General features: G+C 41.7%; 2 protein-coding genes across 4 annotated transcripts in view; one reads left to right on the top strand and one right to left on the bottom strand.

Annotated features, from left to right (window-relative positions):
- Positions 1-728: 728 nt before the first annotated feature.
- dda1 (DET1 and DDB1 associated 1) lies at positions 729-4,461 on the top strand. The gene is made up of 5 exons (XM_036007085.1): positions 729-1,104; positions 1,603-1,683; positions 1,895-1,946; positions 2,164-2,225; positions 2,345-4,461. Exons 1-5 carry the CDS (start codon positions 1,096-1,098, stop codon positions 2,447-2,449), a joined length of 309 nt encoding a protein of 102 aa, XP_035862978.1. The 5' UTR covers positions 729-1,095; the 3' UTR covers positions 2,450-4,461.
- Positions 4,462-4,717: 256 nt separating this feature from the next.
- Positions 4,718-15,328, bottom strand: part of ano8b (anoctamin 8b) — a 39,555-nt gene continuing 28,944 nt past the window's right edge. For all 3 annotated transcript variants that reach the window (XM_031308436.2, XM_036007084.1, XM_036007083.1), the window contains 7 exons: positions 12,736-12,983; positions 12,216-12,375; positions 11,738-12,130; positions 10,512-10,703; positions 10,066-10,197; positions 9,133-9,243; positions 4,718-8,669 (listed from right to left, as the gene is read on the bottom strand). In XM_031308436.2, the coding sequence (XP_031164296.2) occupies positions 7,929-8,669; positions 9,133-9,243; positions 10,066-10,197; positions 10,512-10,703; positions 11,738-12,130; positions 12,216-12,375; positions 12,736-12,983 (1,977 nt within the window). In that variant the 3' untranslated portion in view covers positions 4,718-7,928. The remainder of the gene's footprint in view (positions 8,670-9,132; positions 9,244-10,065; positions 10,198-10,511; positions 10,704-11,737; positions 12,131-12,215; positions 12,376-12,735; positions 12,984-15,328) is intronic.

The following is a 15,328-nucleotide window of genomic DNA, read 5'->3' as shown; positions in this document are numbered from 1 at the left end:
ATTTCAATATTTTAAATGTTTTCATGTCTGTTTTACGCAAATCTCCTCAAGTTACCATTGGAAAACATTCCACAATGGCAAAGAATATTCCCTCCATGTTATCAGCATCCCAATCACCAGCATCATGAGCTGGTGCTGTGGCAGTTGCCATGGCTGTTGTTGCTAGGTAACTGTTTGTAGGGAGTCCAGAAGGCAGGTGCCAGTGAGGTGTGAGGAAGACCACAGAAATCAAGACCCAGCAAACCATTGAGCCAATTATGATGTTGTTTTCCCTCCAGCTGTAACAAGGTAAGGTTAATTTAAAGTTTACCTTTTTATACTGTAATGGTTATACAACAGGATAGCCTATTGATAAAACTATTGTGTTGTAGCGTGAGATAGTTGAAAAGAGAATATACCTGTATAAAAAACATAAAGAAAAGGAGATGCATTCCAATAAAAAGGACAGAAGCATTGTTGCAGCCTTAACCATGTTAAAGTAAAACCTAAAATCAAAAGCTTGAACTGCAACAACTCCTGTCAATGCATTTTAGTTTCAAATTGATTATACTAATATATGTTTTAAATATCAATGGATCTCTAAATACTTCTTCCACCGCTGGTAGCTGGTGATGTCTATTTTATAATGAAGCTCATCATGTGGGAGAGCAAGATTTCCCAGTCAATATTTTAGGGAGGGACCAAGATCTGTTGTGTTTAATGATTGGCTGTCAGGTCAAGCTACTACCACGTGGGAGCAGGGCTAGACCAATGGCCGCTCTCAGGGCGTAGCTAATGAAGCATCGCTAACATCCAGCCATCATGCTAGCTGAAGTAGTCCTGTGCAACTAGCTTTGCTAACTCATGCAATGACATACTGGGTTATGTTCTCTATGTGTAGTATCATTTTTTCATGGACACTGAGATCTAAACAACAACGTGTGTGTGAAGGCTGTTGTTTTCTTTGCCAAGAGGACCCGATAGGACAGCTGTCTTGGTTAGCTAGCCTGTAAGCTAGCGCGGCTAACCGTAACATACTAACACTGCCTGCCATCACGGCCAGCACAACAGACACCAAGCCAAGTCCACAAGTCGGCGTTGGAAATTTCTACCATCATGGAGAAGGTATTTAATCCGCATAGGCCATGCTTGTAACGTTATCTTAAGCTGCACTACAGTTCTCACATGGCATATGGTAATACCGAGCTAGCTGCTAGCCACACCTGCTGTTCTACTGTTGGCATTCATTAACCGATGCCAAGCCGGCCGGCATCGTTATGTGCTCTGAGCTGCTCAGCTCTGACTTGCAAAAAACTCTATCTGAAATCATCACCTCCAGTTGGGAGGTTACGTGAGTAGCAGCAGGCCCGTTAGCGTGCATGGGTTGCTAAGATGAGGGAACGCCCAGTACTGCTCAGTGACTGTATTTATCCTGCATCTACAGTCATTTTCAGGGACTCCTCATCTGGGTTTTTCGTCACCCTCCGCCTCTGTGGAGGGCAGATAGACAGGTGACTGAGGCTTGCAGTCTTAAGGGTCAGATTTAAAATGCAAGATGAAAGAAAGGACGTTCACTAAACCAGAGCTGCGGGGTATAATCATCAACACACCCTCTTCCCACAGGCTGATTTCTTGAAAGGACTTCCCGTCTACAATAAGAGCAACTTCAGCAGGTTTCATGCAGACTCCGTTTGTAAAGCATCTGTAAGTACCCTATATACTATTTATGTCCTCAAACTGTCATTATTAACCCTAATGAATATTTGCTTTGGATAAGATGCTATACATACATCATACACAAACCAAATAACGTAGAAACTATCAAAAATCCCGTAAGTGTCCCTTAACTAAATTATACATAAACAAATGTGTAAGGACAACAACTAATTTGTAACCTCTTAGTTATTTTTTACAGAATCGGAGGCCCTCTGTGTACCTTCCAACACGAGAATACCCCTCTGAACAGAGTAAGTACCAAACTCACAGCTAAGGGAATCAGTGAGAAAAGTCTTAAACTTCAAACCATAAATTAAGAGTAAGGCTATATTGACAGAAGCTGTTGCTGTACCATAGTTGATCACTAATGTGTTTTTACTACATGCATTTTGTAGACACTGTGCTCTAACATAATTATCTTTTAACATAATTTTCCAGTAACATGTTGTGACTGTGTTTGCTCTACAGTTATTGTAACAGAGAAAACCAACATTCTCCTGCGTTACCTCCATCAGCAGTGGGACAAAAAGGTCAGCATGTGCAGTTGTTTATTTTCAGTTTCATTAGTCAAGCTTCACTCACTGACAGTCCAAATCTTTGTTCGTTGTGTGATTTTACTGACTGCTGTGTAATCCTTTGTGTCACACAGAATGCAGCAAAGAAAAGGGAACAGGAACAAGGTGAGGGTGACAGTCCGGCACCCCCAAGGAAGATTGCAAGGACAGATAGCCAAGAGATGAATGAGGACTCATAAGTGTGTGTGTGTGTGTGTGTGTGTGTGTGTGTGTGTGTGTGTGTGTGTGTGTGTGTGTGTGTGTGTGTGTGTGTGAGACTGTGTGAGACTGTGTGAGACTGTGTGAGACTGTGTGAGACTGTGTGAGTGTGTGTGAGACTGTGTGAGACTGTGTGAGTGTGTGTGAGACTGTGTGTGTGTGTGTGTGTGTGTGTGTGTGTATACAGAGTATAGCCAGTATATACCAACAAAAACAAAGGATAATCCCACCTGAATAAATACTTCTGGCCATTCTGCACTATGGCAGGATGCCTTTCCTGGCATCACCAATAGATGAAATATGTGGAAGTAGGGAAATACCTGTCAACAAAGCAGCCATTTATTGTGTAAAAATTGTGTGCGTTAAAATGATGTAACCAGAAAAGATTTGAAAACCACTGTTGGTTTATGATGGGTACCCTCTGTGTAATAGTTCATGTGTTTATGTTTGTATGCATGCTAAGCTGTGAGTGTGTTGTACTGTATGCTTGAGGTGAATGAATAGTTGAAAAGCTGTTAGAGTTGATGTAAGTTTAGAGAGGGACTTGACAGATAAAGTCAGACACTACCCTTGAAATCAGTCTCATAACTGGTACATGACTTGTGTAGCCTTCTGTCACTTGGATAATCTGTCCTGATTTGTGCAAAGATAACTTTTTGTTACTGTTTTAATGTTATTATAACTATTATTGTTTATGTATGGCAATGAGCTTCCTGCCAGCCACAGTGCCCACCCTCTCAGTTTCACTGCCCACTCTGCAACCACTTGGGGGCATTGCGACATTTCTCCACACTGAACTAAGACTGCACTGTGAAGAACCGCACAAAGTAGAAGCAACTCTTCCAGAATCCCCTGTAGATGTCTGTTTATGGTGAATATGCATACCTTCATTATATTCTGGGACTTGTTCTTGTAGGATAAATGTTGTGGTGGTGTTTGAGAAATATTTTTTACATCTAGCACCACCTTCTGGCTAAACGAGGCTAGTGAGAGGGGGATTTTCTGTGAGTTTTTGCTGCTCTTTCATCAAAGGACATAAAAGAAAAATAAGGAAAAAGTTGAACTTGAATACAGAGTTGTAAATTGTAAAATGTTGGATTTTTAGTTGCACAACAATGTAACAGCACAGATAGTGAAGAAAAATATGTAAAGGAATGTCTGGAAAAGGAGAAAAAAGAATATGATGTGTGTAAATAATTGCCAGTACCAGAATTAGTTTATCCAATGTTTGTGTCTGCCTTTTTGTAAAATAATTCATGCCCATGGATACGATAGAAAAAGGATCCTTGTGAAAGTCAAGGAAAGAGCTGCGTGGTGCTCAGTGGATGTTACCTTGCCTTGCATGTTGATGTTTTCACAGCTGGGTATTATACTTCTGGACCAGTAATAAAACGTAAAGGGTGTTGGGGTTGTGGTGTTATCTTGTGTGACTGTGGAAGGTATTAGCCTAGAGGCCTTACAACCTGTCATCATGGTTTGGATCCTTTAGCTCCCCCAGCTCAGGGCCTGGGATAGCTGTACTGTTCGCCCTGTCTTTGTGACAGCCCTAGAGGGTTTTGTCCGAGAGCTGGCTTAGATGAACGTGGGGGTTTAAAGGGACGTTTTATTTTCAGCCATAGAATGCACAGCAAAGTGCAGTCGCCATCCTGCCTTGTTCCTGAGCTTCAGTTTGTATTGGTGTCATATACTGTACAACACTGAATTAAGCTTCAGCACCACATACGTTCTGCGCTATCACTGCCCAGCAGAGTCACATCGAAGCCTCCTGTCCTTCCTGTCCTTTTTTCGGTCGATGCTGTAATGTGGGTTGGCAGTGAGGTCAGTCATCTTCCTACCTACAGCGTAAATACTGTTTCTTAAGCGTAAAACCACAGTATGCTCCTGCTCTGATAGACTATTCTACAACACCCTAAGCCTTGCCCCGTGTCATGTATGTTAGATCATCAGATATGTTCTTTTTAGCTTTGCTGAAATAAAACTGCATTGAAACTGAGTTTTGGTCATGTGGTACTTCTAGATGATTGTACGTCCTTGATTTAAGGAGATTTTTATTCCCAGTATTGAAAACATTTGTGAGTGAAGAAAAAATGTGCTGTCATGATTTTTGCAGGAACAATTTCACAACACATGAAATGCATTTGAAATAGTTTTATTAACTATTTTTCAGGTCTTACAAAAATATGACAAAATAAATTAAAAGAAATAAATAATCCCATTTCCCAGTATTTCTCTTTAAAAGATATTTTTTTTGTACAGTGGTACATTGGAAGAGCAAATGATGTTCAGTAAGTGAGACTTCTATGAAGGTCTTATCTTAAATTCTTGAGGTTAGGGTCAGGTTTTTAATGTAGCTGTGGTGAAAACCTCACCTGTTCACACGTTTTCCAGAAGAAGACAGTACATTTACTAAATTCAGTCCTTTCCAACTGGTTTCACATCAGACTGCCTAGATAAGCCCAAATCCTGTAAAGAACCGCTGTTGCTTTAATAGTGGATTACAGACAGTTGATGAGTCTCGGTTGTCTGAGCTACTGCCCTGACGTAAGGGATGCCTGTGCTTGGCCTGGTGCTGTCTCTGGCATGGGATGCCTCTTGATGAACCTTTCAATGATACCCAAGATCAATCAACCAATGCTTATTTAAATACCTCCATATAAACAATATGCATAAGTTGTTGCTGCTCCTAAGAGTGCAATGATGAAAAAGTGATAGGTTGTTTAATGCTATCCATTTCTATCAAATGAAGTTGTACTCCGTTTTCCCTGAATAAGGAGGAAATACATAGATGGAGACATGACCTAAACTGTTGCCCTTCTCACTTTAGTCACCTCCGCTTTGAAACTGGCTTCTCATTTTCTACACAAACTCTCAAATGATAATATATGGACCCTAATGAATCATGGTGTCACTCATCCCTGAAATGCTAAATGAAAGAATGCTGCAAGAATAAAGGTTTTGATGAGACTACGCTCAGCTACGCTTACCATCCTGTTCTCTATCATATGCCCCTTTAACAATGACCAGCCTGTCATACACAAAGACACTAAATATATCAAATTTCTCTCAGCCTTGCACTTCTCATTTTACATTTCTAATGAACAATGACTTCCAAATATACGAAAGAACATAATGTAGATTCACAGTAAAATGACACTGTGACCACACACATTGATCTCCTGTCTTTTTCCTTATTGCATTTAATGTCAGTAGGATCTTTTTGCCTGACTGCTGAAGTACATGTTTGTGTTTTCCTTAGGCATGTGATTGAAAGGTGGATCATACTTATTGTGAAGTTGTTACAGACACATTAAAGCAGCAACACAATATTAAAAAAAAAAAGCTCAATGTCATCATTACTCCTAGACTAGACAGATTCTGTAAACACAAAGCTGTAGATAGATGAGATTATTGTTATTATTTTAATTGTGAGTCAGGGCAGATTCCTCACATTAAATATGAGACAGGAGAGAGCTGACAGTGGAAATTGAAGGGACACAAAGAAAAGATGCATAGAGTCCGGCTAATAATAATAATGCAGTAGGATGTGTGCTGTGAGTGGGGGGAGTTAGTTTAGACTTATAGTAATACATCTCCTACAACTCAATGTTATTGCCAAAATGCATGCCAAAGGTGATGGTGTGAAAATGCATAGTTCATGTTTCTCTCTTTCAACCTACAGTGTGATGGCCTCTGAAACTTTGTGTACCTGTGTGTACCTTATCTAATGTCACCATAATACATTTCCTTTCGAAGAGTCTGCAGCCTGACACTCTAATGTTACTGTCCCGGCTGTACACTGAAGACTGGTGTTATGGGTCAATAGTCAATAGTGAATCAGAACAAGCCGTTCAACAACACATTTTGCTATGCGAATAAACTCTGGCGCCACCTTCTGGAGACCCTGCAGAAGTGAAATACCTGTTTATGGTAGATGGTGGGCGTACTTAATAGATTAGCATAATGTATACCTTAGAACATACAGTACACATACATCTTGGGTTAACAGTATTATCTGAAAAATACCGCTTTGGTTAAAAAAGGAAATTCCCATCAGCACTGCAATAAAAACAATGCAGCAAATGGTGTGTATAAAAAAGATATGGAGCTCAACATAAATGAGAGCAACTATTGTAAAAACAAAAACACCTCATCTGAATATTTAGGAATCCCATAGTTGCTGAGAGCAGAGGCAGGTGAGCAGATAGCATGTACTGTGTGAAAGGAGTAAATCAAAACAATCCAGCATTTGCATAATGTTATGAGACAGGCTGGTGTCGATCCTCTCTCCTGCAGAGCGAGATAGATAAGGTTTCTATGCAGGGCGTAAGGGTTTAGTGCAAATGTTACTTCTTTAACTCTACGTTAGTTTGCCAAGTCTGGTTAGAGTGTGTGGAATGGAGCACCATCTGTGTTTATAAGGCGCTCTACGGGCTTGGATGGAGAACAGCACGCACATTCCATGCTCCGTTTTCTCAAAATCACCTTTGTCTACTTCTGCTTTTTTTTCTTGTCTCTCTTCCACTTCCTCTCTTGGGAAAAATACTGGTACGTGACAGCTCGCCTTACTAAGCTCTTTACTTCCTTTTCGAACTAATCTGCCACCGTCACAGGATGGGAAGAAGTGTTCAAAGCTCAGACATCACCTCAGCTTTGAAAATAAAGCTGGTGATACATCAGGGATGCTTATTACGGGAGGGTTTGTGATGATTGATAAGAATAATTAAAACACTGATTGATATTGCTTTTCCATTTTTTTCCACTTCAATATAAAAGTGAAGGGCCCAAGAATTCCTCAACGTTAAAAATGAGACAATATCTAATAATCACTTCAGCTAAAAATGCTCTCAGAAGTTAGTTGATGTACAATTCGTGATCATTTCATACCACTGTGTACATTTTTTTAATCCTTTTGTCTCCACAACAGGCGGTGTTGTTATTGTTATGTCCTAGTGGGAGGCCATTGGGATGCTTACAATTTATGACTAGAAGAAATCAAGAAACACAGCTCTCTGCTTTAAAGGCTTAAAAATATTAGAAACGCAGCTCATGCATTTCTTCATGTATTGCAGACAAGGAAGTATTTGTATGTTTGTGCGTGTGTAAGGGAGTGTGTGTGTGTGTGTGTGTGTGTGTGTGTGTGTGTGTGTGTGTGTGTGTGTGTGTGTGTGTGTGTGAGTATGTGTGTGTGTGTGTGTGTGTGTGTGTGTGTGTGTTTATTCGGTCATGACAAGAGGGCTTACGTCTTTCTTATAAAGCCTGTTTTTTTTTGTCTCTCAGCAAAAGAGCAAACCAAAACAACAGTCACCTCTCATCAGTTTCATCTTCTCCTCTTTCTGCTTCAAGTACTTCTACACATAGCCTGTGATAGCAGAGAAGGTAGGCCAGGCCTCTCCTCACAGTAAACACATCACTTCTTCAGTTGAGATGTAACCAATGACAAATTTGTTCTCTATGGAGCTACTAGACTTTAGAGCCAGCCGGGTCCAAGTCTGTTGCATGTCCGTTCTCTGACCCTTCCCCTCCAGGCGAGGGGATCTCGTCTGGAACACCGTTCAAGTCAGACCTGGATGGTTGTCTGTCTGACGTCTGTGATGATGATCCTTCCCCAGGTCTGTGCAGCGCAGCCCCGTTCACGCACGCTCCCCCCTCAGATTTCCCGAAGTTAAACAGTTTCCCAGGGTTGAAGGCTTTGCTGGGTGACTGAGAACGCTCCTGAGAGCTGCTACCTGATGATGAAGATGATGATGATGCTGTAGCTGTGGTGTTAGCAGCTGTGGTGGCGGCCGCAGAAGCCGCAGCACCTTCCTTCTTATTCTCAGGTGACTTGAGGAATTTAAAGCTCAGGAACCCGGGCAGCTTCGGCTCATTTCCGGTGGGGGACTGAGGGGAGCGAGCGCCACTCGAGGAGAACTTGCTCTGCAGCGGGATGATCTGTTTCAGCTTCATCACGTTATTGTTGGCTAACAGAGAGCTGGGCCTCTTGGGTTTGTCTGACCCGCTGCCCCCTCCTCCTCCGGCCCCAGGCCGCGATTTGCTGCTGTGACTTTTGTCGTGGTGGTGATCCCCAGAGGAGTCGCCCTTGCTGTCATCCCGCTCCCTTTCCCTGCGGGCCATATGCTCCGCCTGCCTCTGCCTCTCCTCCTCCTCCCTCTTCCTCCTCTGCAGCTGCTGGTAATGCTGCTGCGCCTGCCGCTCGTGCTTCTGCAGAGGAAGGAAAACACATTCTCACAATGTATTTACTAGAATCAGCACTAACCCAGCTAACCATTACAATACTGCAGTGCTACCCATCGAACAAATCCCTTACTGAGAATCCTGCATTAGTACTGCAGGGGCCACTACAGCCTAATCTCTTTCTATGTTCTACTAATTGTGTTTCTCAAAAGTATCATTACTAAAATATCACCAGAAGTTTAAAATATGCAATTTAGCTCCAAAAAGAAACCTGCAGTGTTGCAGTACAGCTTGTTTGCAGCAGAGAGTTTGGCTCCTCTGATGGCAACTGCTATGGATGTTTTATTTTATTACAGTACTCTGTTCATAATGAGGTAGTTGTTTGAGGGCTTGTTCAAACTGCCTGAATAATTATTGAACTTCATCCATCTCGTGCAACTTGTCCATGACAAATAACATTTTCTTGTTCTTATGCTGTCACATTATTTACCTTAAAGGCCTCCCTGCGCTGATAATCCAGTTTAGCCATCTCCTCTCGGACCCATGTAGGAATGTCAGGGATGGCCACATGGATGACGTACTTCAGGAGGATGGCAAAATGCTGCAGATATACAGGCAGGTAGAAAGAGGAGGTTTGGGAAGAAACTAAAAAATATTTTTTGAAAGTATAATCCCAATCAGATATAGGACACAATGCTTCAAAATACTCTTTAAGGGTATGTTACTTGAACTAATTCTTGCACAAAATTATCTAGTCCGTGAAATCCTGCTCCTGATAGGCCTGACTTCTTTATCAGGCCAAGACAGAGCTGCAGGCTGTTTACCTTTTTCCAAATATAGGCAAGCACAGAGTGCAGCACTAACAGAACCATTATCTAAATATGTTACAAGTACTGTAAGAGGAGAAACATGAGGAGAGTTTCAGTGCATCTGTTCATGCTTTTTAAAAGATTGGCAAGTTGGGAATACATTAGTTTTCATCAGTGTGAACAGCATTAATCCGTACTTCTCAGCCAGTGGATAGAATAAGAGATTATTTTTTTCTTTTAGTATAGAAGCTCCAACAAGGACACAACTTAATATGTGATATACTGCATGTGCATGACATAGTATTTCCCGACCATCACATCTTCCTCTAACCTATGTTCTACATCTCCTGAGGGAAACATGTTTCTGTGTAAGGTAAACATCTGTAGCATTTGATGAAGCCATTTGGGTTTATCGTGCCATACAACCCTCCAAAGTCTCTGCAGGTATAAAAACACAGACAGTAGTAAACTTGTTTGTAGCCTTAATATCTGGCACATTTTCTGATTATCATACAATTTGTGCTGCGCCACAAAATGCTGGCGCCCTGAGAAAAAGTTTGAAAAAGCACTGCTCTAAGCACTTCAGACAGACTTGCAGGAAGGAGCAGCAGTACCTCGAGGATGACGATGGAAATGATGGCCATCTCGGGGCTGAGCCACGGGAAGAGACGTTGTAGCTGACCGCATTGACCAATCAGGTAGCAATTCACTATGATGGCAATCAGGCCCATGGCTTCCATCGCAGTCTGTGAAGGAGAGAAAAAAAGTTTAACTTTGCTGTTTCTTAACACTGACTTTGTGCTATGCACAAGAATCATTTTAATTTAGCTCAGTTCAGTTATTCCAACCAGTTATTAGTAACTGATCAATTTCATGTGATTGCTACACAGATACATTTACATGATCTTTAACTTTAAAACATGGATATCAACCCAGTGTTTGTTACAAAAGACAGCATAACTATAACTATTTTAATTGTCCCTGTCTTTGGGTGGCAGTGAATTCAGTCCATTTACAACTATGGCAGAAAAACTTCACGAGGCTGTGTTAACTTTCTGACCTGCCACTGGCCGATGCTCTCCACTCTGATTCCAAAGGGCCTCTGCAGACCGGTGCAGAGCTTAAAGGCATCACTTCGGATCTCAATGAGGTTGTTGATGAGAGCACACATGGCAGCCAGAGGGAAGGCTGAGGAGAAGAGCACCACGTAGCCAAACTGGACAAACATCTCTTGGTAGTCCTGGAAGGTGTCCTGAGAGGTGCAGAGTGGACCATTAAACCACAGCTCTACCAAGTAAGCAAAGTCTGAATGCAGCTAGAAGACAAGACTGCAATTCTGTAGACTAAATCAATGCACAGTGGTACCAATTAACAAAAAAAGATGTCATTATCTTTGTTTAGTTGTCATTTAGTAATTTATGACCTTTTGGAACCCAGTGTTATTTACATCACACTCAGGACATGTGTCATGTAACTGTGAAGGCTGAGGGATTCTGTTGGAGTCGTGTTGCAGTGCTTATTTACGACATGTATGAAACCTGAGTTTAGTATGAGGAGAATGACAGTGTTACCCGGCAGCTGGCAACATGTATGGCTAAGTTGTTTACCTACTATTATACAACATTTTATGGTTATTTTATATCTATCTAATCTAAATTAAACTAATTATATGGAGGAACTCAACTTCCAGTTTCCTGGAAAACCTTAAAGAGATTTTGTCAACCTGGGTAATATTCTCATGTTTTTTGTCTATTGTGACTATGACCGGTAATGATAAAATTCTACTCAACCATTGTAGAGATTTGGGAAACAAGGATTCCTGCAACATCTACATTAACCGGGACACGGAGCATGAGTCGCCAACAGCTTCCCAAATCACAGAAATCATCCCAAATATGTTTTTGAATCTGACCATAATTAAACACAGAAAGTAGTCCCCTGGAAATCCCTCTCGATATTGCCGTGAGCTGCACAAAAATCATGTGGTGCAGTTTTCTTTGCCTGCAACTATACAATAAAGGTATGCCCCAGTTAGATTACAAACTCAAAGATGTGTGAGAGGATTTGGGTTAAACTGAAGTTTTACAAAGATTCTGTAGGAGACCTCCTGACCTCAATCAATGTCATTCTTGCAGAGGTGATGATTAAACTGTTATTATGACCATTAGTCATAATATGAAATCAATAACACCCAGAGTGACAAATTAATTAAATATTTCAAAGGATGCAAATTGCCAGTGCCTGTGTGGAGTTTACAGAATAAGGTCAGTATACAGTCCCGCTTACAGAATAAGTCTGCATGCAGCTCTCCATCTCAGCCTGAGTGAGCATGTTGCTCTCTCTTCTCTCTTCAGGGGGGTCGATCCATGATTCCCTTTTTGTCTTAGGCTCAGGTCTCTCTACACTCCTGCCTCTTCTCCTGTGTCGCACTGTTGTGCTGCTCTCGGACCCAGAAGGCAGTGGGGCAGCGCTGGCAGAGGCACCAGCATTAATTCCCTCAGCCACGCCTGTCGCTCCCCCCCCTGACTCCTTCACATCGTGGATGCCATTATCATCGTCGTCGTCACACATTTCAAATACAGAGGCAGGGTCCATTCCTTTTTCCACCATCGTGGGGCTCCCCTCCTCCAGGAAACTGGTGTCCATGGGGGGCCCACTGCAGACTGGCCTTCTGTCCACCTTAACAACAACAACAACAACACATTAGCGCCACAGCATCAGCATAATAACACTTCATAAATGTATGTTATCACACAGCTTATACCTTCTCTATGAAGCTGACTTTCCTCAGCTTCAAACCACAGTCGATCAGACTTTCCTCCTCCGTCTCTCCTTCACTGAACCTCCCGCTGTCAGCCTCGTCCCTCTCACCTCCATCCTCCTCATCAGGCACCCCGCATCCCCCGTTCAAACACTTTTTTTCCCTGAGAGAAGTTGAAGGGACAAATAGACATCAGACAAAATGTGTGTGTGTTAACCGCTCACAGCGGTGTTCTGTCTACAGTATTTCCTCAGTGTTTGTCTGGCATGAATCATAACTGCATGCAGCGCGCAGACAATGTCAAGTGCAGATACAGTGCTTTGAGTGTTGGTGTGAATGACAACTGTAAACACTTAAAGGTCATTGTTCATCATGCTGATCTTATGACAAAGTGTCAGTTTCTCTCAAATTAAATAAGTGAAGGATTCATTTCACTTCTTTTTGACATCCCAGTGTTAATACTTGCAAGTGTATGTTTACTGCATTGATTAATCTAATGAGAGTTGTAGATAATGAATATGACCTTCTATCTGGCTGCCCCAACCCGGGTCTGGTGCCCCTCAGTCCAGGTCCTGGCATGGCCTGGTCGGTGGGAGAGACCTGGGCTTTTCCAGCTGCCAGTCGTGCGTATTTCAGCAGCACTGAGAGCAGCAGGTCCCACACAGCTCGCAGTGTGAGCTCGCCCAGCTTGTGGCGCTCATATAGATAAGGCTGCAGCACCTCCTTCACATTTTGAAGGAACTGGCGTATGATGAGCAGAGTGGCCAGCATCTGACAAGGACAGAGAGAAACATTCAGAAAAAATTACCACACTGATTACCACACTGAGTGAACAGGCTGTGGATATATTGCCCAACTAATCAGAGCATTTAAAAGAAACACTGCAAGGGGTTGGAAATGACGGAATGTAAAAAAGAGGACCAGCAGAACAGAAACATATATACATTACAAATGTCATCTATCACTGATTGGGGCCCAGAAGTGGAATATGTTTGAAAAAAACAACAGGGAGTATTGCAGCTGCAGTTTTTTTGGACAGTGTGATTCACTGTGGATGTGCCTTTTAAGACCATTGAAACAACATTTTAATGGCATACCGTATGATGCATTAAGGCCAATGACAGATGAACATTGACACTTAAGGCCTTTCAGTAATACTCATACCTTGCTGAACAAATCGAAATTACACACACAACAGAAATAACAAATAAGCTAAACTAGAAGGATAATTCAGGTTTATTCAACCTGAGTATATTTCATGATTTGGAGCCTCATTACTTTGTGTAATAACAGTGTACTCAAGATAATTGCAGAGATATGAGATCACAGCAACATCACAAAAGAGAAGTCTGACAGGGCAAGTAACATAAGCAGTCAGACTTTCATACAGGTTTTAAACAACCCCTCAGGATGGCAAAGCTTGCCAATAACTATTATAACCCAAACTATTATTCCCATCATTTTGAGTGAGCTGATGTCAGTTTTACTTCCAAATAAAGTTGTTTAGTTAATATGGTTATGACCTGTGTGATTGGCTGACTGCTCATGTCTTTTGACCCATCAAGCTTTAATGTAGTAATGTTGCTTTGTTTCCAGATCTCAGCAAGTAAATATTGTCAAAACTGATAGAAATGTTGGCCAAAACTATGAAAATAGAACCCAAGTTGTAATAAACCAGAATGATCCTTTAACACACAAAACCGAGCAGTGAGTCCGTCTTCAGCAGACCTTTAGTATACACCCAGAGGATACGCATACTACAAATAATACAAGAATTGCAGCATCACAAAGCTCACTATCTACTGGCTTCAATCTAAAAGCAATTGTTTCCAAGTCAAATAATGCCAACACAAACATTTTTCTAGCTACAGCACAAAATGCAAACACAAAACCACAATGATTTCCTGGAACGTGGACAGAATGTTACTTTCGGTCAATGATGGGAGACCTCAGAAATGGAGAAAAGGAGATACTGTTCTTCCACTGCTACCTACTAGAACAGTCGGCACAGATACGCCACAGATCACACCAGATGGTTTTCATTTCAGACACTTAAATGACTACACTAAGGTCACGATTCTCTAAATTCACGATGCGTTTTGACTTTTTAGGTTACAATTTTACTAATAGATAACAACATGAAACTTCCCCAGTTGATTAGTTACATTAGGACGAGCTTTTCTGAAATGTTTATGTTTAAATTATCCAATACTGGCTTTTGGTCAATTTAGCAGAAATGTACAGGCACAGATAGACAAGGTGTAGTAAAAATAAACATCTAAATGTGTATTTTGGATGTTTCTTTTCCAATAGTCTGAAAGAAGACATGTTATGGAAGTAAAATAGCCCAAAAACTCAAAATTGAAAAAATAAACTTTTGCCTGTAATGTCTCCCCTTAACGAGGTGTACCTGAAGGCACCATGGAGTCCCGTTGGAGCACACATGCTTTACCTTCGTTGTTTGTTTACATAACTCACTCACTGGGAAAGGCAAAATGTTGCCACACACCGGTGAATTCAGGGAAGCAGGAGGATTTTTCCAGTTCTGTTTCTTGGTCACCTCTGACTCCGGCAGTGGCCGTGGTGGCTCCATGCTACCAGCTGGTGCGTTCCATTTACCTCGGAACTCGGATGCCGAAGCTGGGAATGACGTCACACCCGAGTTGAATGTGGTCCATAAAGTCGGATTTTCATTGTTTTCATTAGCTCTGGCCAGGTTAGCCATTGTTAGCAATGCCAATTTATAAACGCATTACGCTGTTTTTGTGCATACAAACAGCGTAACATCATGTCTACAGATATGGACAGCACTGCATGTACGACTGATTTAGTGAGACACAAATAACAAAGAAGTGCTTATAACTGTATGTTACTACAGCTTTCACAACTGTTGATGCATGGAACAGCCATGTTGGATTTTTTGCTCGAGGTACTCGATGGTTCAAGTTCCGAGCTCGGAAATCCAAGGTCAGGGGGGTGTGTTTTCCGACTTTGACCTCGGAAAATCCAAGTTCCGAGTACAAATGGAACGCACACTGTCTGAAGAAAAAATCAACAGACACAGATCTTTTCTTTGGATGTGTACAAGTAGGTGGGGGTGGAGAGAGAAAAATACT

The sequence above is a fragment of the Sander lucioperca genome, chromosome 11, assembly GCF_008315115.2.
Source record: "Sander lucioperca isolate FBNREF2018 chromosome 11, SLUC_FBN_1.2, whole genome shotgun sequence".
Taxonomy (NCBI): Eukaryota; Metazoa; Chordata; class Actinopteri; order Perciformes; family Percidae; genus Sander; species Sander lucioperca.
This window is presented reverse-complemented; position numbering and strand designations above follow the sequence as displayed.

Excerpts from the sequence above, each read along its gene's own strand:
- dda1 (XM_036007085.1), top strand. Across the intron at positions 1,684-1,894 it reads ACTCCGTTTGTAAAGCATCT|AATCGGAGGCCCTCTGTGTA; the intron begins GTAAGTACCCTA and ends TATTTTTTACAG. Across the intron at positions 2,226-2,344 it reads ATCAGCAGTGGGACAAAAAG|AATGCAGCAAAGAAAAGGGA; the intron begins GTCAGCATGTGC and ends TGTGTCACACAG.